Here is a 23,892-nt window from a genome sequence, read left to right as displayed (position 1 = left end):
GGGCAGACTTCCCAGGGAGGTGACTCTGCCCCTTCCTTTCACAGGATCTCTCTGCATGGACCCAGAGCTGCTGGATGCAGAGAAGCAGCAGCAGAATGCTGAGGATCCTGGCCCACACCCTGACGCTTCCATGGACCAGCACAGAGAAGCATGCCTGCCTTTAGCCTGCTGGCAGAGGTGAGGACTCAGAGCCTAACTCTACACCTGGCCTAGATGCCAGACCTTCCAGCTGACCCAAAGGCAGCATTCCTGCAGTGACAGCCCCTCACTTGGCCTCTTCCCACCCAGCCCTGCATCCACTGCACCCTTGGCAGGCCCCTCTGTCCTACATGGACACTCACATGTCGCCCATCCCTTAGATGCCCCTTCATCAGACTCTCCAGCGGGAAGGAGACGATGTTGTTCAGGTTCTGAACCTACAAAAAGCAGAGACCCCGCCCCAAGGAGATCAGGGTCCAGGGGAGTACCAGGAGGCAAAGGAGAGACACAGGACTCTTAAGAGACAAGGAGAGGGAAAGATGAAGGGGCAGAGGGAGACTGGGGGTAATGAGCGCAATACCCTCACTGGACTGCTCCACCCCAGAATGGGGCTCTTCCTGCCCTGCTGCAGGGACCGCTTTGTCCCTGGGTGAAGCAGGGGAAAGGGGGAGGGGTGGGAACATAGTGGACTGTAGTCCCAGCATTCAGAAGGCCGAGGCAGGAGTGGGACCACTCTCAGAACAAAAGGGTAAAGATGGGTCAGAACTGTACAGCAACTTCAGGTCAGGGGTCAGAGATCAAGGGTCACAACCCAGTCTTCCTGGTCAGTTCTTAAGATGCTGGGTTTTGGCTAGAGATGGTGCTGTGGTTAAAGGCTCTGGGTGTTCCTCACATGGTGGATAAACACAATGTATAATTCCAGTTCCAGGGGATCTAACACCCCCTTCTGGTCTCTGAGGGCACTGGGAAGACACACCCCTGGTGTATATACATGCATGCATACAAACATACATAGAATAAAAATAAATATATCCTAAGAGATTTGCTGTGGATATGGAAGGAAGCCTCACCAGGTTCTTGAAAAGGGCAGCCACCTCTCGGGTGAATACAGCCAGGTTCAGGAAGCCAGTGGACAGCTCATGGCTGTTCTGGGACAGGTGACTATTCCCCAAGGCCTCCACAGCCTCTCGGTAATGTTCCTCAGTCTCCACATGGCCTGCAGACAGGAAAGGCTCTCAGAGTTGCCTGCAGGCCTGGCTGGGCCCAGGCCCCAGACCCCAGGCAGGCTCACTCACCAAGGCCAGAGCTGTGGATAGCTCGAACAGCCTTTTTGATCCTCTGTAAGATAACCTGATCTCCTTCCAGGGCCTAGAAGCAAAGTGTCCAAGGTTAAAAGGACTGTGTAAAAAAGCCTCGACTTTAGGATTTGACCCTCCAAACACATACACAGAGTGTGTGTACGCACGGAGTATTGCTGTCTTCTGAATTTTCTGGGCTCCTCCTGCCAAATATAAACCTACCACCTTCTGCCTGACCACACAGAAGCCACAAAATAATGAAGCCACTCTAGGAAGACTGCAGACTTTCTACCAACCTAGTGCCAGCCAACACCACATAAACCTAGAGATTCAGAGATGAGTGAGACAGGAGAGCCACCAGGCTGGACCTAACCAAGGCTTCTTAACTGATGGATCACATAACTGAATGTGTGACACCAAATGATTTGACAACTGTAAAATATTTCTGGAGATGTGATGACCCAAAACTAATCCAAAGTCAAGCATATCACGAATATGAGGTAACTCTTTTCTTTTTAAGATTTATTCATTTATGTAATTAATGTATGTGAATACACTGTAGCTGTCTTCAGACACACCAGAAGAGGGCATCAGATCTCATTACAGATGGTTGTGAGCCACCATGTGGTTGCTGGGATTTGAACTTAGGACCTCTGGAAGAGCAGTCAGTGCTCTTAACCTCTGAGCCATCTCTCTAGCCCCCAAATTGGAAGTATTTCTAGCACTATGAAGTGCTATTCCACGCTCTATGAAGCAACTTCATTACAGCCTCGATTCTGAACATACTACGTGAGCACCTTACACAGTGCTGTTTCACCACACCCTACCAACAAAAGCAGCCTGTAACACTTTGGTGCACACTTGAGACTCTTGCACGTTAGGAACTGCAGGGATTTTTACTGTACATACAAAGTTTTCTGCTCTTTAAGCAACATAATGGTTTGACTACAGGAAACAAAGACTGAATATTCTCCTATTACTCTTCAGCATGTACCAAATTAGTCCTCTCTGGGGCCTGGAGAGATGGCTAGGTACTTAAGACCACATGATGCTCCTACCCAGGACCCAAGTTCAACTCCCAGCATCCACATTGGAAGGCTCAAAATCAGCAGTCAGTCCAGCTCCAGGGGACCCAATGCTCTCCTCTGGCTTCCACAGGTGCCTACACAATGTGGCTGATGCATACACATCCACATATCCATAAATAAAAATCAAACAAAATCTTGGGCTGGGCATAGTGGCGCACACCTTTAATCCCAGCACTCAGGAGGCAGACCTCTGAGTCTGAGGCCACCTGGTCTACAGAGGGAGTTCCAGGACAGGAAGGGCTACCAGGAGAAACCCTGTCTTGAAAAATTAATTTTAAAAAATAGAGAAAGAAAAGTATTAAGGGGGATTTCTGAGCATGGCCTGGGAAGGAAAGGTGTTTGAGAAAAGGCAGAGGGGTTTCCGGGACCCTGTATAGACGGTGGCCAATCAGGAGCTGAGGCTCTAGGTGCCAGCATCTGTCACACTGCGCACACTGTGCACAGTGGACCTCACGCTTCCAGCTCCATACACAGGTAGAAGAGCATCACCATGACCATTTCACAGATGAGGTGAAGAGAAAATGTCTAGACTATTCAGTTATAAACAAGGGCCAAGTCCGAACTTAACCCAGGATGGGTTATATCCAGGGTCGATATTCTGTCCACATCAAACAGACTGAGAGTCAAGAGCACGGTTTTGATTGGTGGCTCAAAATCTTCTCCACCTCAGGGGCTGGAGAGATGGCTCAGTGGTTAAGAGCATTGGCTGCTCTTCCACAGGTCCTGAGTTCAATTCCCAGAAACCACATGGTGGCTCACAACCATCTGTAATGAGATCTGATGCCCTCTTCTGGTGTGTCTGAAGACAACTACAGTATACTCACTCACATACATTAAATAAATAAACAAATCTTTTAAAAAATCATCTTCACCTTGACCCTCACTTTCAACATCTGCACAATTCTCTCAGTTTCACAATTTCTCTAGAAAGAAGGCGAGGAAGCAGGAGAGACTTTGTCTAAAGAAAGCAATGTTGGTGGCAGTCCTTGTTCCCCAGTTCCCAACATCCTTAGACCCATTAGGCAGAAAGGAGAACAGAAGTGGTCTGGATGACCCTGGAGAGGTGGAAGTCAGGGAGACATAGACTTCAGCCCAAACAGGACATTCCCAAGTGAGGACGAGCTTCCTCCCAAGGGCGTGAGCTCTCTACCGCTTGACCCGGGGACTTCAGTGCTGCAGAGACTTGAGGCCTGGATTCTGGATCAGAACAGACAGGCAAAGGCTGGCAAAATGGATCAGCAGGTAAAGAGCTTGTGCACAGGCCTGATGACCTGACTTAGATCCCTGGTAGCAGGGGAAAACTGACTCCCGGGAGCTGACCTCTGACCTCTGAACTTGCTGCACCTCAATATGTACACTCTAAAAAGATGCACACACACACTCGCAAATACACAGAAACAGACAGACAGACAGACAGATAAATGCATGAAATGTGAGGACTGGTGGTCATCTAGATTTCTCTCAACACTAAGAGCTAGTGCCTCTAGGCAAAAACCTACACAGGCACTGGATGGGAGATGCAGGAAAGCCAGCACAAAAGAGATGTTTGAACTTGGAAGCTCAGTGGAGTCCTTCAGGCAGCCTGGCCTGTCCAGCCCAAGAGAAGGGCTGAATTCCAACTACTGGCATTGTCCTTTGTGCCCCTCACCCACCCAACACACAAACACACATACACACTACACCACTCTGGCTCTCGGCCTGTGCTCTCAGCCTGTGCAAAAGACCACAGATGGCAGCACCAGGCCATGCCCAGATGCCCTGCCTAGAAAGGTCCTCTGCCTGCACCTCTTCTTGGGTCGGAATGCATCAATAGTACCCATTCTTCATCCCTGTGGCTCGGCAGTGCCAGCTGTGGTTACCATGGCAACCAAGCAAAGGGAAAGAAAGCCCTAGGAGCTGTAGATTAGATTTCACTCCTTTGGACCATTATAACACCAGGCCCTAGACACCATTTTTGAATCTCCAGTGACCATTATGGCTATCACCAATCAGCGACAGCAGTTTTCCCACTGGCTCTGGGCTTGTCATTTTGCTGCGAGAGCTCTCAGGTACCCTTCACCTGTAAACTCCCGCTGAAGCCTACAGCTGACGCAAGAGGTGGACCGACCACTCATTGCTTTGCTCTGGATGAGGGTGCCTCTGGAGAGACCAAGCCAGAGAATATTAGACTGAACCCATTACCTGTTATACTCAGACTGAAAAATGAAAGTCCAAGAGGCATTTTCTTCCCCATAAAAGACTAAGGGAAAGATCAGAACCGGAACCCAGACTGGGTGATGCCTCAGCATGTAAACGGGTTTGCTACCAAGACCAATGAGCTGAGTTCAAAGCCAAGGACCTACATGGCGGAAGGAGAGAACATTTCTGCCAGGTTGTCCTCTGACCTCCATATGTATCCCAGGACAGATATGAGTGTGAACACCTGCGTATGTGTGCATCCACAAAATAAATGAGTGTAAATTTAAAAGTAAGAAAAAAAACAAAACAAACCAGCCATGAATGGGGCACACCTGTAACCCCAGCAGGTAGGAGGGGCAGGTGGATCTCTTTGAATTTGAGGACATCCTGCTCTACACCGCAAACTCCAGGCCAGCCAGGGCTACAGGGGACACCCTGTCTCAAAACAACAAAACAAAGCAAAAACCAGATGGAACTTTAAAATTCATTTAAACATTTCTAAATAATCACTTATTTATTTGGTTTTGTTTTGTTTTTCAAAACGGGGTTTCTCTGCATAGTTCCGGCTGCCCTCAATTCACTCCGCTGACCAAGCGGTCCTTGGAGGCACAGATCCCCCTGCCTCTGCCTCCTGAGTGCTGGGATTAAAGGCGTGAGCCACCATGCCCAGCTGACTATTCCTAAGAAGGAAAACACACACGATATGGTCACGCCAGCATTCTGATTCGGATGAGGTTGCAGAGACAGGCATGGTACGTGTTGACTTCCATCTAGAGGACAAGTCATGGGGACTCACAAAGGTGCCTAAGCTCACAAAACTCAAACTGTTAGATTCTAATTCCCTGGCTCATTCCCTATAACCTAAACCCTGGAGGCCCATGACCTATGACCTGCACCTCTGGAGTTACCCTTATCAATTTAAAATTTTCTCACTTTCCACCAGGAAAGACCTAGAAACAAACAGTCTCATAAGTGCACTTAGTCACCCTCAAAGACTGCGTGTGGCTCCAGGGGTCAGAGATTTCTTGTCTCCTTCAAAGCCGTCCCGGGCTCCTCCTTTCCGACTGTTCCCAGATTTCTAACCAGGCAACAGCAACAATTGCTTCGAGGAGCCAGGGAGTCTTTGCCGCTCCTCAAAATGCATTCTGTGAGGTGGTGAATCCTGGCTCCTTTGATCTTTGGCTGATGTTCACAGGAAGATTAAATTACATGTTCTAGATATGAAACATGGTCATTAAAGCAAGTTATTTGAATGCCCAAACCAAATTACACTGAACACATTTAGCAAATAATACAGAAACTACAAAAAGTTCCAGATGAAAAGAGAGGGAGGAAGACAGAGGGAGAGAGAGAGAGAGGATTAGAGAAGGGTTTGTTTGTTTGTTTTTTAAACTAATTTATCCATTTTATGCATATGAGTACACTGTCTCTGCCTTCAGACACACCAGAAGAGGGCATCAGATTCCATTACAGATGGTTGTGAGCCACCATGTGGTTGCTGGGAACTGAACTCAGGACCTCCAAAAAAACAGTCAGGGCTCTTAGCCACTGAGCCATCTCTCCAGCCCTGTTTGTTTCCTGAGACCGTTTCTCAAACTGTCCTGGAACTCTCTGTGTAGACCAGGTTGGTCTCAGACTCAGAGATACGCTTGTCTCTGCCTCCCAAGAGCTGGGAGTGTCACCGCCATACAGATGGGAGATTTTAAGCTTTTCCTTTTTTTTTTTGCAGTGCTAGAAATCAAACCCAAGGTCTTGAACATGCCAAGGAACTGCTTTATCCTGGAACTACATCCTTAGTCCTTAGAGGGAAAATCTTAAGAGTCTTTAAGATATATATATATATATATATATATATATATATATATATATATATATATATATCAACAATCAGCATTACATAAATGTCATTTGAGCCCCGATATTTTAAATGTTTATTCATTTTTATATTGTGTATATGGGTGCTTTGCCTATATGGCTGTGCACCACTTACATGTGGTGCCCAAGGGGACCAGAGAAGGCTACAGATCCTTTGAAACTGGAGTTACAGTTGTGAGCTGCCATGTGGGTCCTGGGTCCTCTGGAAGAGCAGTTGGTACTCCTAGCCATCTCTGTAGCCCCTGAGCCCTGATTCTTATACCTTAACTGTAGCTGGGTGTGATGGTACACACCTATAATCTCTGTACTTGGGGAACTGAGGTGGGTGGATGGCAAGTTCCAGGTCAAGGTGAGTTCCAGGCCAGTTTGGTCCAAATATTGAGAGCTTGTCTCAGAGAACAACTGGGGGCTAAGAAATAGGTCAGTCAGTCAAGCACACACTTCACAAGCATGAAGATGTGAGTTCGAATCCCCAGAACCCATGTAAGAAGCTGAGAGTGTGTGTTGGGTGGGTATGAGGGGGTGGGGCAGGGACCACACAAGCACACTCGGTTTAAAAAGGTCTTAAAGGAAGCTGGGTATAGAATTGCACGACTTTAATCCCAACACTTGGAAGACAGAGGCAGGTGGATCTCTGCGAGTTCAAGGCCAGCCTAGTCTACTAGTGAGACCTTGTCTTACAAGGGCTGGTGGGGGGGGGGGAGGTGCAGGTTGGTGATATGGACCGGAAAGAATAGCAAGGATGGAGTCTGCCAACTTGATGTTTCTGACAGAAAAAAAAAGTTGGGGGCTGGAGGATGGAAGAATGAGGTACTTGTTGAAACCGGGTGAGTAAGCTAAGAGTAGGCTCGAAAATTTCTACAAAGCAAATAAATTAAAGAAGACAAAGGGGCTCTCACAGTGAGCAAGGCGGAGGGCTGCTCCAGCAACCTGAAACTGGCTCAGCGACTTCAGTGTTGTTCAGTGAGCTGGCCCCTTTTGGCTTTCAGTAAGAGAGAATGGAGTCGGGGAGGCTCTGGGGCCCAGGCCTGGTGGGAGGGTCCCAGGGGAGACCAGGAGAGGCAGCGCCTGGTAGAGGTGGGGCCAGTCAGAAAGTACAAGGTAGAAAAGAGACCAAGTTCTCAAGCATGGTGACTCCTAGCTCCCACCACAGGAAGAGAGAGGCAGCTGAAGCCACTCCCTTCCCAGGGAAGCTGGAACTGCATGGAGCTACACCTGCCCATGTCCAGCTTTTCATCCATTTTCTCCATTTTGCTTCTCGTCCATGAGATCCAAGCGATGCTTAGAAGCTTACAAGACCCAATTTGGGTGGCTGTCACAGAGAGAGGTAGGGTGGGTGTCTTAGGGTTTTACTGCTATGGACAGACACCATGACCAGTGCAAGTCTTATAAAGGACAACATTTAATTGGGACTGGCTTACAGGTTCAGAGGTTTAGTCTATTATTATCAAGACGGGAGCATGGCAGCATCCAGGCAGGCATGGTACAGGAGGAGCTGAGAGTTCTACATCTTCATCTGAAGGCTGCTACTAGCAGAATACTGACTTCCAGGCAGCTCGGATGAGGATCTTAAAGCCCACACCCACAGTGACACACCTACTCCAACAAGGCTACACTTCCTAATGGTGCCACTCCCTGGGCTAAGCATATACAAACCATCACAGTGGGCCTGGAAACTTGGCCAGCCTCATACTTCTGGGGCAACCCAACCTTAACCAAGGGTAAATGTTTGATGAAGGGATCCCTGGGAAACTGACCCTGAGGCATCTCAATCACAATGACTCCCTGCTGTCCTCTGGGCCCTTGGTAGAGCACGCTGGGAATGGAGGATGTCAGACTGTCCCTGGTGCTCACAGCTTCAGTCAATACAGAACAGTAGCCGGAAGCTACCTGGTAAGGGCTGAGGAGGCTTGGAAAAGCCAGGGCCAGAACACAGAGCAACCCTGGACCCACCCAGGGAAAGTGATGCGTCTTCAGACCCCCAAAGAAGAGCCACAGACTGAGCAAAAAGAGAGGTATGGGGGGTCAGCACCCCTGCCAGGTGCATCTGAGCAACAGCCTGGGGTCCCCAGCAGTCTGCCCTCACAGGGCCAGGGAGGAAGTGTGAGCAGCCAGGCCTCAGAGCTAAGCCTCTGCTACACCTTGAAGACTGGCTGGGAGGGTGTACGGAGGGCAGCAAGTGGACATGCTTGCCCATCACTGCACATAGGGGTTTATTCCCAGGACCGGGCTCACCCTGCATCTCCTATAGTCCTTTCACCAATGCAAGTTTTATAGACGAGGAAACTGCAGCCAGTTGGACGTTACGGTGTGTCCAAAGGGCAAGAATCTAGACCCTTAGCCAGGCAGAGAGCTTCCAGGGGACAAGTTTAAACCTAACCTCTGGGTTTTACCCTACAAATCATTGTGCCTACAATGGTGATTTTTAATCTGTGTGTTGGCATCAGAAGCAAGCCTCCGAATCCAGTGATGACATCACCCATAGGCGCGACAGGGACTGGTGCATCTGTTGCCATGGAAACCACCATACATTCACCTGCCCTCCCTCACCTGCGTGCGGTGCATGTGGTTCTGTCACGGTCCAAATAAAAGCTGGAACATTCTGACCTCTCTCTCTTTTCCTTCTTCTTCGCTGCCCCCTTCATCTATCCCTCCTGCTTCCAATAAACCTCACCATTGGAACTGTGCTAGCCTGGTATGATCTGTCCAACTAGCCGCCATTCTAACACTACTGTGAGTCTCAACAAATGACACTTTTATAAGGGTCCCCATCAGACATTTACATTACCATTCATAACACTAGTAAAATTACTAGTAGCAACAAAATCATTGTATAGTCGGGGGGGGGGCACCACAACATGAGGAGCTGTATCACAGCAGCATTAGGAAGGCCGAGGACCACTGTCCTAGAGGGCAGTGATTGACAAGGTCTTGGGACAGAGAGTTTGCCTCTGAAGGCAGCTGCAGCCAGTGCCCAGGTGGGAGACACAGGGTCCATCTTTGTCCCTGGGGCAGGACAGAGACAGGAGGACAGCCAGCTCTGGGGAGCATATTACCCAAAAGCGAGGACGCAGACTCAAGCCAGCTCAAGAACCTGCACTTCGGTGAATTTACCTATTGCCCCTACCTATTGCGACGCTAGGTTTGGGGCAGCCGCTCTCCCCACCAGCCATTTGCTGTAAGGTATTCATTAGTCTCTCCACTTCGCATAGGGAGGAAGGAGGGTGGCTAGGGAGGCCAAGCAATGGGACCAAGGTCTTGGAGGAAGCCCTCTCTTACTCCACGAGGCAAACCCAAGCAGCGGGAGCTCCTTTTGTCCTTCCTGTTCCTTTCTTTTCTCTGGAGGGAAGAAGCAGAATCTTATGTACCCTGAGGATGACCTTGAATTTCTAATTCTCCCGCTTTTACCTCCAGAGAGAACCCAGGGCTTCATAAATGCTCAGAAACAACCCCACTGGGCCTTTTCTCTACCCTTCTCTGCCCCCTACCCCGATTCTCTCCTTCCCTCTTCCCTTTTTCTCATTTTAAGACAGACTCTTACTCTATAGCCCAGACTGGCTTCACACTCATAGCAGTCCTCCTGTCTGGGGTTATAAACATGTATCACCACACCCCCACACCAGATTTCCCAATTGTCTTTTCTAAAGAGTGCCAGCTCCTCCAACAGGGATGTCTTCGGAGGCAACACCATGGAAGGTTCCTCTTTCCAGCGCATGTACTCACGGACTGGCGGCTGGAGGGGGCGAGGTACTGAGTTCTGGGCTTGTCCCCTCTGTGTACCCTGATACAGCTCCTTCCCCTCCTGTGCCTCAGTTTCCTCATCTGTACAGTTTAGCTCTGATATATTTGAAATCTTAAGCCCATGCAAGGATGCCCTGCTCCAGCCTGGCCAGCTGCGGGGACACAAGTCCACAGGGTGATTTCACACAGTGTCCGTGTGCCCTAGGCCTATCTGTTCTGCTGAGCAGTCATAAGGTACTGGAAGAAAGGAGGGTTCAATCCCATCTTCGAATAGCCCTGTGAGGGCCAGTTTCCCCTGTCCCTGGGCCTCCTGCTTCAGAGCCCCTCTTCTGGAATGAAGAGGCTGGGCTGTGACAGGGAAGCCTCCTGCTGGCTCTGCCATTTATTATTTCAGGGCTCTGGCTGCTTTCCTTCCTGCAAGACTGGAGCCTGAGCCCGCCGTGTGCCCCAGGTGGGGCCTCGGTGGATGGTTCCTAGCCCGGGCGGCAGGCCAGCCTGGCCAGCTCAGTCCCTCCACTACCCCTTGTCCGGTAGTTGGAAGCTGGAAAGGAAGAGGGGATGCAGGAAAGGAGCCACACCCTCCCCCACACGCAGGCCTCAGCAAACCCTAAGTTTCCTGGCTGGGATTTTCCTCAGGAGACTTCTCGGCAATGATGAACTAAGAGAACAAGAACTCTGCTGGACCGATAACTGAAGATTCCCGAAGATTCCCAGCCAGACCCCTGGCTGCCAGCCCTGGATTCCACCCAGCTGAAGGAGACAACCTGGCCTGCTGGACAGAAAAGTAAGAGGTCTGGAGCCCGGCGCCCTCTGGCCTCCACTGGTAACCAGGACAACACCCACCCTTGCTCTCCATCATGAGCCCCTCTGGCACCAGCTATGAAGCTCTTAGCAATTTCCTGACCATGGCAAGCTGTATCCAGTCACCTCAGCTGCTCCCTGGGCCTGGAAGGACTCTTTCTCCTTCATTCTGGAACCGCTCATCTTTCCTGACTCAGCACGGGGGTCACCCCAACTCCCACCACTGCAGAACTGCCTTGCCTCATCTTTTGTGATCCAGTGCCAACCTACAGGTCTTTATCAGAGCCCTTACTGCCCCTTGTGCCACACATGTGACCTTGGAGGTGAGACTGAAGACAGAGGGGAGGCAGTACTTCCTGTGTGTGTGCTGAGCTAAGAGCCAGGGAAGTAGATGTCTTGCTGTGTCTCTCTGTCCTTAAGACAGGGTCTCTCACTGAACATGGTGCTAGGCTGGCAGCCAGTAAGTCAGGACAATGATTCCACAGTACTGGGGTTGCAGGCACCAACATAACCAAACTCAGCTTTTTATGGGTGTGCTGGGATTCGAACTCAGGTCCTCATGCTTTTATGGTAAGCTCTTAGCCATTGAGCCACCTTTCTAGCCCCCTCATTACTTTTGTATATGCACATCAGTACCTATGGGAGGAATGAGAGATCGAATGAGTTAATGAATGATATCAAGGCCCCACGGGAACAGGAAAAAGGGTGGTAGGACTTAAGGACACCAAATGTCATAGTATGATGTCCAGTATTCTTGGCTGCGTGATGTGAGGCTAGAGACTTAATCTCTTTAAGTCTCCACTTCCCCTGGCAGCAAGTGGGGTAGCAACAGCATCTATCTCAGAACACTGAACCGCTTTAGCATTTAAGCGATGATCCTAGTGTGCCGTGCGTAGAGATTCTTAATAACTATTACCATCCAGTAGCTGCCTTTACAATATCCCCAGGCTGCCCAGGAAAACCACTCAGAGTGCCAAAACCCAAACCAAACCAACAACAAATAATCAATCAATCAATCAAACAAGAACACCGAGGCCTACAACCCCAGAGACACTGGGGACAGCAGGAGGAGCCAGGTATCAACAAGCAGGATGAGCAGGATCAGCTCTGGGCCAGCTTCCCAGGTGCAAACCCTGGCTCTGCCACTTCCTGCTGGTAGAGGAGCCAGAGTTAGCAAAAATAAATACACCACACTCAGCTGTATTTACATTTCAAACAATCGCTGAAAGACTTGGGAGGTGAAGTCCGGCTCAGAGATGGCCAGGACATCCTGTGTGCTACCTGTCAATCCCGCTTGCCCAGGTTACTTTGCCCCTCGATGCCCTGGAAGGTTCCTTAGGCAGGGAATCTCACAAGTAAGTCTATGGAGAATACTTTCCACACTGCCTGCTCTGTGGGCTACGGCAGACGCAGGGGATAGACTTTAAAAATGCAATGCTAGTGGTAAGAAGCCAGAGACAGAGGACCATATACTGTAGGAATCTATCTACAGTCCAGAACTGGCAAATCCAGAAACACAAAGTAGCCGAGGCAGGGAGTCTCCCACTACGCAGTCCAGGGCTCCTCACTGGAGCAATGTGTTTAAGAATTAAATAGTGGGGGGGGGGGTGATTGGACAACAATGACTGTAGGAAAGACGTCTTTTGTGTTTTTTTCTATGCTTTATAATGGGAATACAGTCTGAGGGTGGTGCTTGCCTAGCAAGCGAGGTACGAATTCAACCCCAGCACCGTACATAATAAATAAATAATGAATGGATGTTCTTAAAATTATGTGCAAGTGTGTATCTGAGTGTGGGTGTGTGTACATGAGTGTAGATGTCAGCAGATGAGAGACCCTTGATGTAGGTGCTGGGAACCAAACTCAGGTCCTCGGGAAGAACAGAACGGTCTCTTAACCATGAGGCACCTCTCTAGCCCCTAAGTCCATTTTTTTCTTTCTTCTTTTTTTTTTTTTTTTGGAGACAAGGTCCTGGCTGTCCTAGAACTTGCTCTGTAGTCAAGGCTGACCTTAAACTCCACCTGCCTCTGCCTCCTGAGTGCTGAGGTCAAAGGGGTGCTTCACCTACGCTTAGTTTTTAAAGGGAAGATGGAGCTCATGATAAAGTACTTGTACAAAGACTCTGAGATCTAGCTTGTCTCAGCAGGAAAGACAGAAAGAGAAAGAAAAAAGAAAGGAAAGGAAGAGAAGGAAGAAGAGACTGGCGGAGGGAGAAGGAAAGGTTTACAATGGTGAATGTGGCGCAATGTAAATTTGGTCACCACTTTCAACAAGTCTGCCTGCAGCACCACAGGAGACCGTGCTACGCAGCCAGCACGGGCCTCTGGGGAGGTGATTAACAAATGCTTGGTTCAGAAACAGGCGGATGGATGAGCAAAGGGCAGAGCAGAGGGAAGATCCTGCCCCCTTCAAAACCAGGCTCCATGCCAGACCTGGCTTTGCAGACCTAGAATCCCAGCACTTGAGAAGCCGAAGCAGGGGGATCCCAAAAACCCCAAAGCCAGCTTGGGCTACAAAGGATGACCCTGTCTTAAAAATCCTAAAGGAAAGAAGAGAGTAAGCAAACAGGTTCCACACCTCACTCTCTGACATTGGAGCACTGTCCTTCCTGACCTGCCACCAGGACTGCTCAGCTCTGACCCCTTTACCCTGCACACACACGCACATCTGTGCATATACATACATGCACACATACACTCACATGCACACACATGCACACACATGCACATACATGCACACATACACTCACATGCGCACATACACACACATGCACACACACACTCACATGCACAAACACACTCACATGCACACACACACTCACATGCACACACACATGCACACATACATACATGCACACACACTCACATGCGCACACACACTCACATGCGCACATACACTCACATGCACAAACACACTCAGATGCACACATACACTCACATGTACACACACACTCACATGCACACACACACATGCACACATACATACATGCACACACACTCACATGCACACACACTCACATGCGCACACACACTCACATGCGCACATACACTCACATGCACAAACACACTCACATGCACACATACACTCACATGTACACACACACTCACATGCACACACACATACATGCACACATACACTCACATGCACACATACACACACATGCACACATACACTCACATGCACACATACACTCACATGCACACACACACTCACATGCACACACACACTCACATGCACACACACACACTCACATGCACACATACACACACATGCACACACACTCTCGAACATACAGACACACAAGCACTAGCATGCACACATGCACACAGACACATTATTTAAGTGTCTGTTATATGGCAGGTCTGTGATGAACACATCCTGTTACATGTAACCCTCTCACACAAACCCCTAAGAGTTATCCTCTCTGAAGATATGAGGAAATGAAGTCTGAAAGGTTAAGCTCTTTGTCACACAGCCAGTGGGGACTCAAAGCTAAGTCCCTTGGGCCACACACACTGATCACCTGCTACTGAACTCAGCCAGGCAGATAATAAACCGTGGACTGCACAGGTTGGTCATGCTTTCACGGACAGAGTCCTTCTCCTAGGAGATGGGGACCTTGTCTGGTGACCTCTGTGACCTTTGTACACAAGTTGTTCTGTAAACACGGTTTAATAGGTCACTAACCTCTAGTGGGCATTCAAAGCTTACTGACCTGTTTTCACATGGACTGCTCAGTCACCTGGGAAATCTCCAGGCGGCTCCTGCTCAGGCTCCCCTGGGAGACTCCGACTCCACAGGGTCAAGGCCCAAGGTATCTGAAGTTCGTTGGGTAAGGTCTAGAACCAGTATAAAAGAACTTTCAGCAACTTCCACCAGATCAGCCAGCTCAGTCCTTCAAAGTGCTTCTGGTGACTGGAAAGAATGACATTCCTGGGGCCTGTCTTGGAGCCTTGTGTCCTTTCCCAGAAATGCTAGGCCTCCCTCTAAAGGTTTTAACAGGCCTAAGAACTAGGGGCTGTAGCTCAGTGGATAGAGTACTTGTCTAGCACGCATGAAGCCCTGGGTTCAATCCCTAACACTGCACCTACTGTGTGGAACATGCTTGCGATCCCAGCACCCACCCGGAAGCTGAAAAGTGGGAAGATCAAGAACTCAAAGTCGGGCTGGAGAGATGGCTCAGCAGTTAAGAGCACTGACTGCTCTTCCAGAGGTCCTGAGTTCAATTCCCAGCACCCACATGGTAGCTCACAACCATCTGTAACAGGATCTTTGATGCCCTCTTCGGGTGTGTCTCAAGAAAGTGACAGTGTACTCATATAAATAAATAAATTAAAAAAAAAAAAAACTCAAAATCACCCTCCAATATATAGCAAGTTCAAGGCCAGCCTGAGCTATGGGGGACCCCGACAAGAGTTCGGGAGATAGCTCAGTCAGTAAGGTACTTGTATGAGTCCTTGGCACTCATAAACAGTCGGGCTCACAGCACCTCAGTAAGCAGTGCTGTTAGGTAGAAACAGGGATACTGGCTGCTGCTACTGAACTCAGCCAGGCAAACGGATACTGTGATCACTGGCCAGGCAGCAATGAGAGATGTGTCGAAACACAAAGGTCAAGAGTGATCACACGTGGATGTCTGACGTCAACCTCTGGCCACCCACACTCACACATACACATCTAGCAGCACACACGCTCACAGACATGTAACATGCCACTTCCAACTCACCGCCCTCAGACACATCAGGCACACAGTGAGAGTAACAAGATTAACAGAGCCAGGGTGAGCAAACGGCCCCTGAGGCTGTTTCTCCCTCCAAAGTTTCAGTTTCTGTTCCCAGCTCTACCTTGTCACTCCATGGACCAGACAGAGCTGGACATCGGCCAAGTCAGTGCTCAAGGCCGAGGCATGGGCTGGAGGACAGACTTTGAGACCAGACGAGGCGGACCCTCACCCCAGACAGAGGTAATTGGAATGGTAAAGGCTGGGATCGAATCCACCCTTCTTCAACGTCATGGACAATCTCTTCTAACCTGGCCCCATCTCTTCTCTCAGCACACAGGAGACGATGACACCCCGTTCCCACACTCACCACGGGCCTACACAGTACCGAAGCCACTGATGGTGCTATCTGCTTATTTTGTTCCAGAGGCACCCTGGCAGCCGGCCACTCCTTCCTCCTCCATCCCCACAGCTCTGAGGTCCTGCAGTCTACACATCCATCCCTTCTTCCCTGGGAGCACCTTTCCAGTCTCTTCCATTAGCTTCTTCCACTGTCTCTCCAGACTTCAGTTCCCCGGAGCATGGGCTGGGGCCCCTGCATTCCTCCCAGAAGTGATCTGCTATGTCCACTGTCAGAATGGACATAAATAAGAAGCACAGATTTGGGGACTTTTGGAGTGACGGGTTATAGACTCCCTGTGCCAAGTACATCTGACATCGAGACACAGATCTTAGCAGGCCATGTCTCATAAAAGCCAGAGAGACAGAGTTTTGCTTTTCTAGGCCCCACACCTGGGCTCAGTTAATAAGGGATTCTCACTGTGGGTCTGAACCAGGACCAGAGCATGGAAAACCCACTGTATGCTGGTAAGTGACAGCAGTGACAGTGTCCTAGGAACACTAACACCTTAAGCTGAGGCATTATAGAACAGTGTCCTTCCAACCTGGCCATGTGATGTCATTCTGCCTGACATCTGCCTGCTGCTCAGTCCCAGTTCTCCAGCTCTGGGAGCTTCTGGGACCTACTGAGTTTCTCATCAAGTGAGTTCCCATTACATCTTACTGTAAGCCCAAGTGGGTGTTTCTGGGCTTACAGTAAGATGCCTAAGGAGACACCTGCCATCCCACAGATTAGACCTGGGGTGTGCACGTGTGCACGTGTATGTGAAGGCCAGAAGTTGATGTTGGATGTCTTCCTCAGTCATTCTCTACCTTATTCAATTATTTTGGTTTGGGCTATCCTAGAACCCGCTCTGTAGACCAGGCTAGCCTCTAACTCAGAAATCCACCTGCCTCTGCCTCCCAAGTTCTAGGGTTAAAAGTGTGTGTCACCATACCCAGTATGTAGCCCTGGCTGTCCTAGAACTTGTTCTGTAGACCAGACTGGCTTTAAACTCAGAGCTCCTCCTGCCTCAGCTTCCTAAACTGGGATTAATGGTGTGTACTACCTTGCCCAGCTTATTCTGCTTTTTTGAGATAAGGTCTCGTATAACCTCAGTACACGAGGGGCAGAGACAGTAAGGTCACAATTTTTGAGGCTAGCCTGTTCTACATAGCTGGTTAAGAGGCCAGCCTCAACTATAGAATCAGACCCTGTCTCAATAAAACAAGACGCACTGAGAACCATATCAACTCAGGAGATGGCTCGGTACGTGAGATGCTTGCTGCACACGCATGAAGACCTGGGTCCCTAGCACCAACATGAAAAGCAGGCTTGCCTGTGCCTACCTGTGCATCTCCTCCGGGGCTGAGGAGGGGAAGGCAGGAGGGGCCCTGGAGTTGGCCGGGCAGCCGAGCTATTGAATTGTGTGCTCCAGGTTCTAAGTGTGTTCCTGGTTGGGAAGAACCAGGGCTCCATATTGAGATCCTGTCTCGAAATGATGGTAATGGATAACAACAAGAGGAATAACAGTCAAAATCTCACATACATGCACAGACAGACAGACTACACACACACACACACACACACACACACACCAACCACGGCAAAGCATAAGTTACTAGCATTGCCTACACGCTTCCATGCGACCTGCCCCTGTCTATCCTAACTCATCTGGGAAGTTCTTCCATTTACCCCACACTAGGCTTCTCTGCCTTCTGCCTCTTTTCAGTGCCACTTACACTCGAGGTTCTTTATGTTTCGGGCTCTTTACTGCTGGAGGATCGTTGCTGAGGCTGTCCCCTCCAACTGGAAAAACCCCAGGCCACTGTTCTCTTTTTAATTTTTATGTTTTAGTTACTCATCTGTTACTCAACCAATCCTTTCCAGGCACCTACCGTAGCGCTACGACAGGGGGCTGGGAGTGTAGCTTGCAGCAGAGGACATGTTTAGTATGCATGACATCCGAAATTTAATTGCTAGCCACACTGAAAACAGTAATTAAAAGTGGGAATACAATACCAAGCTCAGAGTCTAGTCTCATGGAAGAGAAAAATCTATTCTATCAAGAAACCACCAGATGTTAATGAAATAGTTTTGTGTGTGTGTGTGTGTGTGTGTGTGTGTGTGTGTGTGAGACAGACGGGGGGGAGGGTTCTCTTTTTCTCTGTGTAGACTCAGCTGCCCAGGAACTTGCTCTGAACACCACCAGATTGGCCTTTAACTCACAGAAATCCACCTGCCTCTGCCTCTCCAGTGCTGAGATAAAAGACATATACCACCATTACCTGACAATAAATACAAATTTTATCTGTGAGACCAGCGGGAAATAGTGTAAGACCACTGAGCAGCCCGACCGGCTGAAGAGCTGATATGATAGGTGTGGACCAGGGAGCGATGAAGGAGAGGTGGGCAGACTGCAGACACACAGCAGGTAAAACCCACAGCCCTCGGTGAAGAGCGCGTGAGCCTCCCAGCTTGGGCAACAGAACCTGGCGGCCAGCCAGAGAAGTCAGGAGTGTGGTCGAAGCAAAACCGCTGCAAACCGCTGGGCATGGGAGTCTGGGTTGGATGAGTCACTGAGAGGCAGGAGGTGACTGAAGCCATGGGCTAGGCAGCCTGGAGAGAAGGACAGCAGCAGGAAAAGAGATGACCCAGGGCCCAGCCTTAAGGAAGGCTGGACAAGGGGATGAACTTCCTGCCACCTGCTACCTACCATAGGCAGTTGCTGTTCACTTCGCTCTTCTGTTCCCCGGGCTCACGTCTCCAGAAGAGATGGTCCCTCGGGCAGGGACTGCATCACTCTTGCTGAGATGTGTATTCCCAGCACCTACTGCTTTCAATGCAGTACCATTACTCTTGATAAGGCTGCCTCATCCAGTCCTTGGACAATATGATTAGGTTTTTGATCCCCAGTGTCCAGCAAGAAGTCCAAATGCCTAACTTGTGTCAGGACCCTCTAAGACGCTAAGCATCCCTTAGCATGCTGGTCCGTCTTTAAATTCTCTGTCTAGCTCTCTAATAGGCTCAGCAGCAGCTGGAATAATATGCAACTGTTCTAAAGAGGGAGACACTGGTGGGGGGGGTGTCTCAGGAGCCTCTCCAGAGGCCAGACCCCACCAAAGGGAGAGAAGTTCTGTGGATGCTCATGGGGGAAGGGGAATCTCTGGATCCTGTCCTCCTTCTCTAAAGCTCCTCCCCCAGGGTTAAAACCATGGTCATGTTTATCATGTCTGAGTCTACACCTCTGTGACCTCTGTTGATGAAACAGAGACCTGGCTTCTGTAATCAGACCAGAAGCTGGGCTGGGCTGTCAGGAATTTGGAAGTGAGACATGAGAGACTGGCTGGGTTACCTTTAGACACCGGACAAGTGAGGTCACATAACCGTGGGGGCCAAAGCTGCACTCTGGGGCCTATCCAATGAGAGGGCAGCAGAAGCAATAATCAGACAAAACAGAGTAAGACAAAGTGGGTGAGGCGGCTGCCTAAGCTCCTGACTCCTCCCAAGCTACAACTCCCAGGACACTTTGGGTCCAGTTCCAGGAGACATCTTTAGTTCTCTAAAACAAGCTTCCCTTCCACAGAAACTGGCCAGAGGTGTTTATATTGTCCACAGTCTCTATGATCCTGTAAAGTTTCATTTTGTTTTGAGAAAGGGTCTCTCCATTATATAGTCCTGACTGTCCTGAAAGTTGCTATGTAGACAAAGCTGGCTTCAAACTCAGAGATCTGCCTGCCTCTGTCTCTCAAGTGCTGGGATTAAAGAGCCACCCACCCAGTCTATATCCTACTTTACAGTAAAACAAAGAGTCACACCACAGGCAAACTCTGAGGACATTAATAATGAGTGTGCTGCCATTTGCTCTTAGTTTTATGGCACCTGAGTGTGGACCTAAGATGCTGAGCTGTGCTGTATTTCCCCCTTGTGAGAACTTGAGGATGGAATCTTTAGTCATAGGAGGTGGTACACATCACAATTGTAACATGCAGGAGGCCTAGGCAGAATCTGAGAATACCCCGCGCTACATAGCAAGACGCTCTGTCAAAAAGAAAAGGAAATGAAAAAGAAAAGAAATCTTTTAGAAACCCAAAACCACTGGGTACGGGTGTGGTGGTGCACACCTATAATCCTGGTATTCAATAGTCAAGAGAGAAAGGGGTATCATGAATTTCAGGATAGCTTGGGCTAGACCCTGTCTCAAAATACACACACACACACACACACACAAATACATGCACACATACACATACATGCACACTCTCCAGCACACACACACCAGAGAAAAGGTAATTCTGACTCCATCAGAATTTCAACTATGTAGTGTAAGATATGCTATAGATTTTAGGCAAGCATTCCACTGACCATGACCCTTCCCCCACCTGTCAGCTCTGGAGATAAGCACTTGGAGTATGCACGTGTCCACAAGGATTGCCTCTTGCAGAGCACAGGTCAAAATGGTCCCCTGGCTTCCTGACATGCTTTCTTCCAACCGGCCCCCAAATTCACTCACTTGTGTTTTCCACTAAACTGGGGTCACCAAGTCTTCTACCTGGAATTAGAACCTCTTCCAGGAAGTTCCCATGTTGCACTGGTCCTCACTGGCTTCCTCCCTAGCCTGTCCCTTTGGCCTCAGACAGCACTGACTGTGTGTCTTTCACTGTATTCTCAAGACAACTCCTGGCATTCTCAAAGCAGGACCATTATGCCCTTGGTGCCCAGCACAGAAATGGCACAGAGAGAAATGTACAAAGCATAGCAGCCAGCCAGGCCTGCTGTGTCCCACGTGGCAGCTGCCTTACTCTCCCTGTGAGTCAATGGGGTGACAGCTACAGAGGGGTCCAGGACAGGACGGGGCTGTCGAGCACAGGGATTATTTTAATATTCCCTCATGTTGCACAGAGATCCACCATGAAAAAAAAAAAAAACAGGCAACCGATGCCATCCAGTGAGGTTTTAGGCAGGGAGGAATCATGAGACTCGGGTTCAAGATGAAATGATTGAAGTTTATAGAGAAGTTCTAGAAGGTGGTGTTTGCAAGAAAGAGAGCAGGACCAGAGGCTAAGACAATGAGGGAGAAAGGCCAACTGCCCCACCCCCTTGCTCTGGGAGCTCAGGCAGTGTCTTGCCCTCTCTGTGTACCAGTTTCTCCATCTGACATGAGAGAAATTCTAGCTGATTCTTCCTTTACCGAAGCCCTTCAGCCTGAACATTCTTGGTTCCTGTGACCTGTCCAGGGTCCTTCCCAGTAGGTCTACAAAAAAGACCTGCAGGTCCTAGGACAGAGTCCCTAGTTACTTCCAGGAAACTGGTTAGAACTAGGAGCCTTGATTTGGGAAGCAACTGCGGTTTCAAGCCTGGTGTTAGGTTAGCCATGCCTAGTACTGAAGGGAGGGGAAAAAAAATCCCAGTATCAAACTACACGGAAGCCTAGCACAATAACAGAGAGACATGACCACAAAACCAACCAGAAAACTCCAGCAAAAATCCAAGCCATAAGTCAGACTCTTAAATTTCTCGACACTAGAATGTTGAAGAGAAAGGCTGTTGCAAAAGTGAAAGAAAACTTTAAGCCCAAAAATCTGAAGGGAAAGAAAAAACAAGGGAAAAAAAAACAAAAACAAAAAAACAACTGGATTTTGTCTGGCCTGACCTGGGGCAAATCTGAGTTTACACAGCCAGGTAAGGTCAGTCAGAGGCGCAGGCACTTACAGCCAGAGCAGTCCCCTGTGCTTTGATTCAACACTCTAATGGACAACCTGGAGATGAAGATAATGGGTAAAATCCCTAAAGATGCTTAAGGGCCCTGAGACAAGGTGGCTCTGAACCTATGCATCACTTCAAACTGACAGTCTTTGTATAATTCTCTGCTTTCCTTACTAAGGAGGAAAAAGTCCAGACAGGGAGCCAGCCAGTCAGTGGAGAAGAGGAAAGGAGATTTCCTAAGACCTAAGCTCGGACTATTTCTGTTTAGTTTTGTATCTGCCCCACAGTAGGTGCACACTTATGAAGAAGGGCAGGAGACCAGACTGACCACTGAGGTCCAAAATGCCACCTCAACCCAGGGCATCCTCTAGAACAGAGCTGGGCTCCTATTAACCTCCTCTGCTCCCCCCCCCACCCCCCCCACCCCCCCCCACCCCCCCCCCCCGCCACCGACCCACCGACTACAGGATGTCTGCCCCAGGGTATTCCTAGTGGGATGAAAACCTGCAGCTGAGTTCAGAGAAGAGGAATGAACTCCAGTGAGCTTGGGAATGGGGTGGGGCAGCCTACAAGGGCAAAAGAAAACGCCTGGGACACTTGGCCTGGAAACACAAAGAATAGAGGGGAGGGGAGAGGAGCCTATAAACTTGCCCGCGACAGCCAAGGTGAACCCCGGCTCCTGGCGCCTTCCCATTCACATTCATTCCACAAGGCGAGCCAAGTCTCAGAACCAGCGGCCAGGAGGAGGAGACCTCCTCTTTCTTGCAGCCTGGGAGAGGTAAGTTCAGGACTGAGCCTGCTTCTCAGAAAGGGAGTGACTTGGGGGACTGCATATTTGTGGGGTTCTAAAAACGAAAACAGAACTGTAAGCCGCTGAGCAAATACACATATGGTGGGCAGGTCGCCCAAAGTATTTGGGAGATGTGCCCCGACATGTGGAGTCTGTATTGAGGTGACCCCGAGATTCCCCACAAAGTCCATCTGGTCCTCTCTCCCTGACTCCACCGTGGGGACACAGATGTTTGAGATGAGCGCGGTTCCCACAAATCTAGGAGGGGCGGGTTTCTGGAACGAAGCGAAGAGCCATCCTGGCTCCAAGCATTCCTGCAAAGGTCAAAAGCAGGCCCCAAGTAGACCTGAAATCCCCTCCCGCCTCGGCCCCTCACCTCCTCCCGTGCCAGCGCCGCCCCGCGGCACCGGGGCATCTTGGCGGCGAAGGCAGCTGCCCCGGCTGGGGAACTGAGGTCCTCAGCGGTGACGGCCAGGAACTCCGCGACACTGAGTTGTTCGGGCATGGCGGGCGTGAGGCGGAGACGCCGGGGCTGCCTAGAGCGCGGGGGGTGGGGGGGGACGCTGCACTTAACCGCGCTGCTCCGTGCAGGGCCTGCCTCGCTACCCGCAGCGTCCCAGTCGAGGCCTCTTTACTCCCTGTCCCGCCCCGCCCCTAACTTCTCCGCCACGCCCCCGTCCGCCAGCCTTTCTCTTCAGCCACGCCCCCGGCCCGCTTGTCTACCTCCTGGCCACGCCCCTTATTCGCTAGTAACTCCCTGGCTAAAACCCATTGCCTCACCTAACTCCCTGGCCACGCCCAATCCTCGCTTACTCTCCTGCCACACCCCAGCCACGCCCCTCATGCCCTGGTCACGCCCCAACCTCGCGTTGGCCCCACTCCGCCCTGCCTCCAAGACTCACAGTTGGGGAGAGTTCTCACGGTGGTCTGCTCTTGACTCTCAGGCCCCGCCCCCCGATCCACCTCCCTTCCTAGTCCCGCCCCCAAGGCCTACCAGCTTCTGACGCCCGCAGCCGGCCCTGCATCATCCAGCCCCGCCCCTAGCTCGGTGCTCCGCCCACCGTGCTCTGGCCGGCTCCGGGTTCACTAGTTTGCTTCTTACTCTAGGTTCTTCAGAGCAGTCCTCATCCTCTGTCTACCTCACGGGTGCTGAAATTAAAGGCAAGGCCTGTGTCACCAGGCCATACAAGATCTCTGCCATCAGACAGCAATGTGTCACTGAATCAAGGGCCCTTCTGGCTTTTAAAAGTAATAGTGACATAACCCAGAATATGTTTAAATAGGAATGGGAGAGGTTCACCCTTATCTCAGGCACACAGAATATTTGTTATTGCTGT

At 50.0% G+C, this 23,892-nt stretch overlaps 1 protein-coding gene across 2 annotated transcripts in view; it reads right to left on the bottom strand.

Moving 5' to 3' along the window:
• ASAP3 (ArfGAP with SH3 domain, ankyrin repeat and PH domain 3) overlaps positions 1 to 23,063 on the bottom strand; it is a 39,231-nt gene extending 16,168 nt beyond the window's left edge. For both annotated transcript variants that reach the window (XM_080920576.1, XM_080920577.1), the window contains exons 1-4: positions 22,932 to 23,063; positions 1,275 to 1,347; positions 1,050 to 1,195; positions 342 to 416 (exon numbers count right to left, since the gene is read on the bottom strand). In XM_080920576.1, the coding sequence (XP_080776702.1) occupies positions 342 to 416; positions 1,050 to 1,195; positions 1,275 to 1,347; positions 22,932 to 23,060 (423 nt within the window). In that variant the 5' untranslated portion in view covers positions 23,061 to 23,063. The remainder of the gene's footprint in view (positions 1 to 341; positions 417 to 1,049; positions 1,196 to 1,274; positions 1,348 to 22,931) is intronic.
• Between the last annotated feature and the right edge of the window lie 829 nt (positions 23,064 to 23,892).

The sequence above is a fragment of the Micromys minutus genome, assembly GCF_963924665.1.
Source record: "Micromys minutus genome assembly, chromosome: 9".
NCBI classification, from domain to species: Eukaryota; Metazoa; Chordata; class Mammalia; order Rodentia; family Muridae; genus Micromys; species Micromys minutus.
The sequence above is the reverse complement of the archived record's forward strand: the minus strand, read 5'-3'. Positions and strand labels throughout refer to the sequence as shown.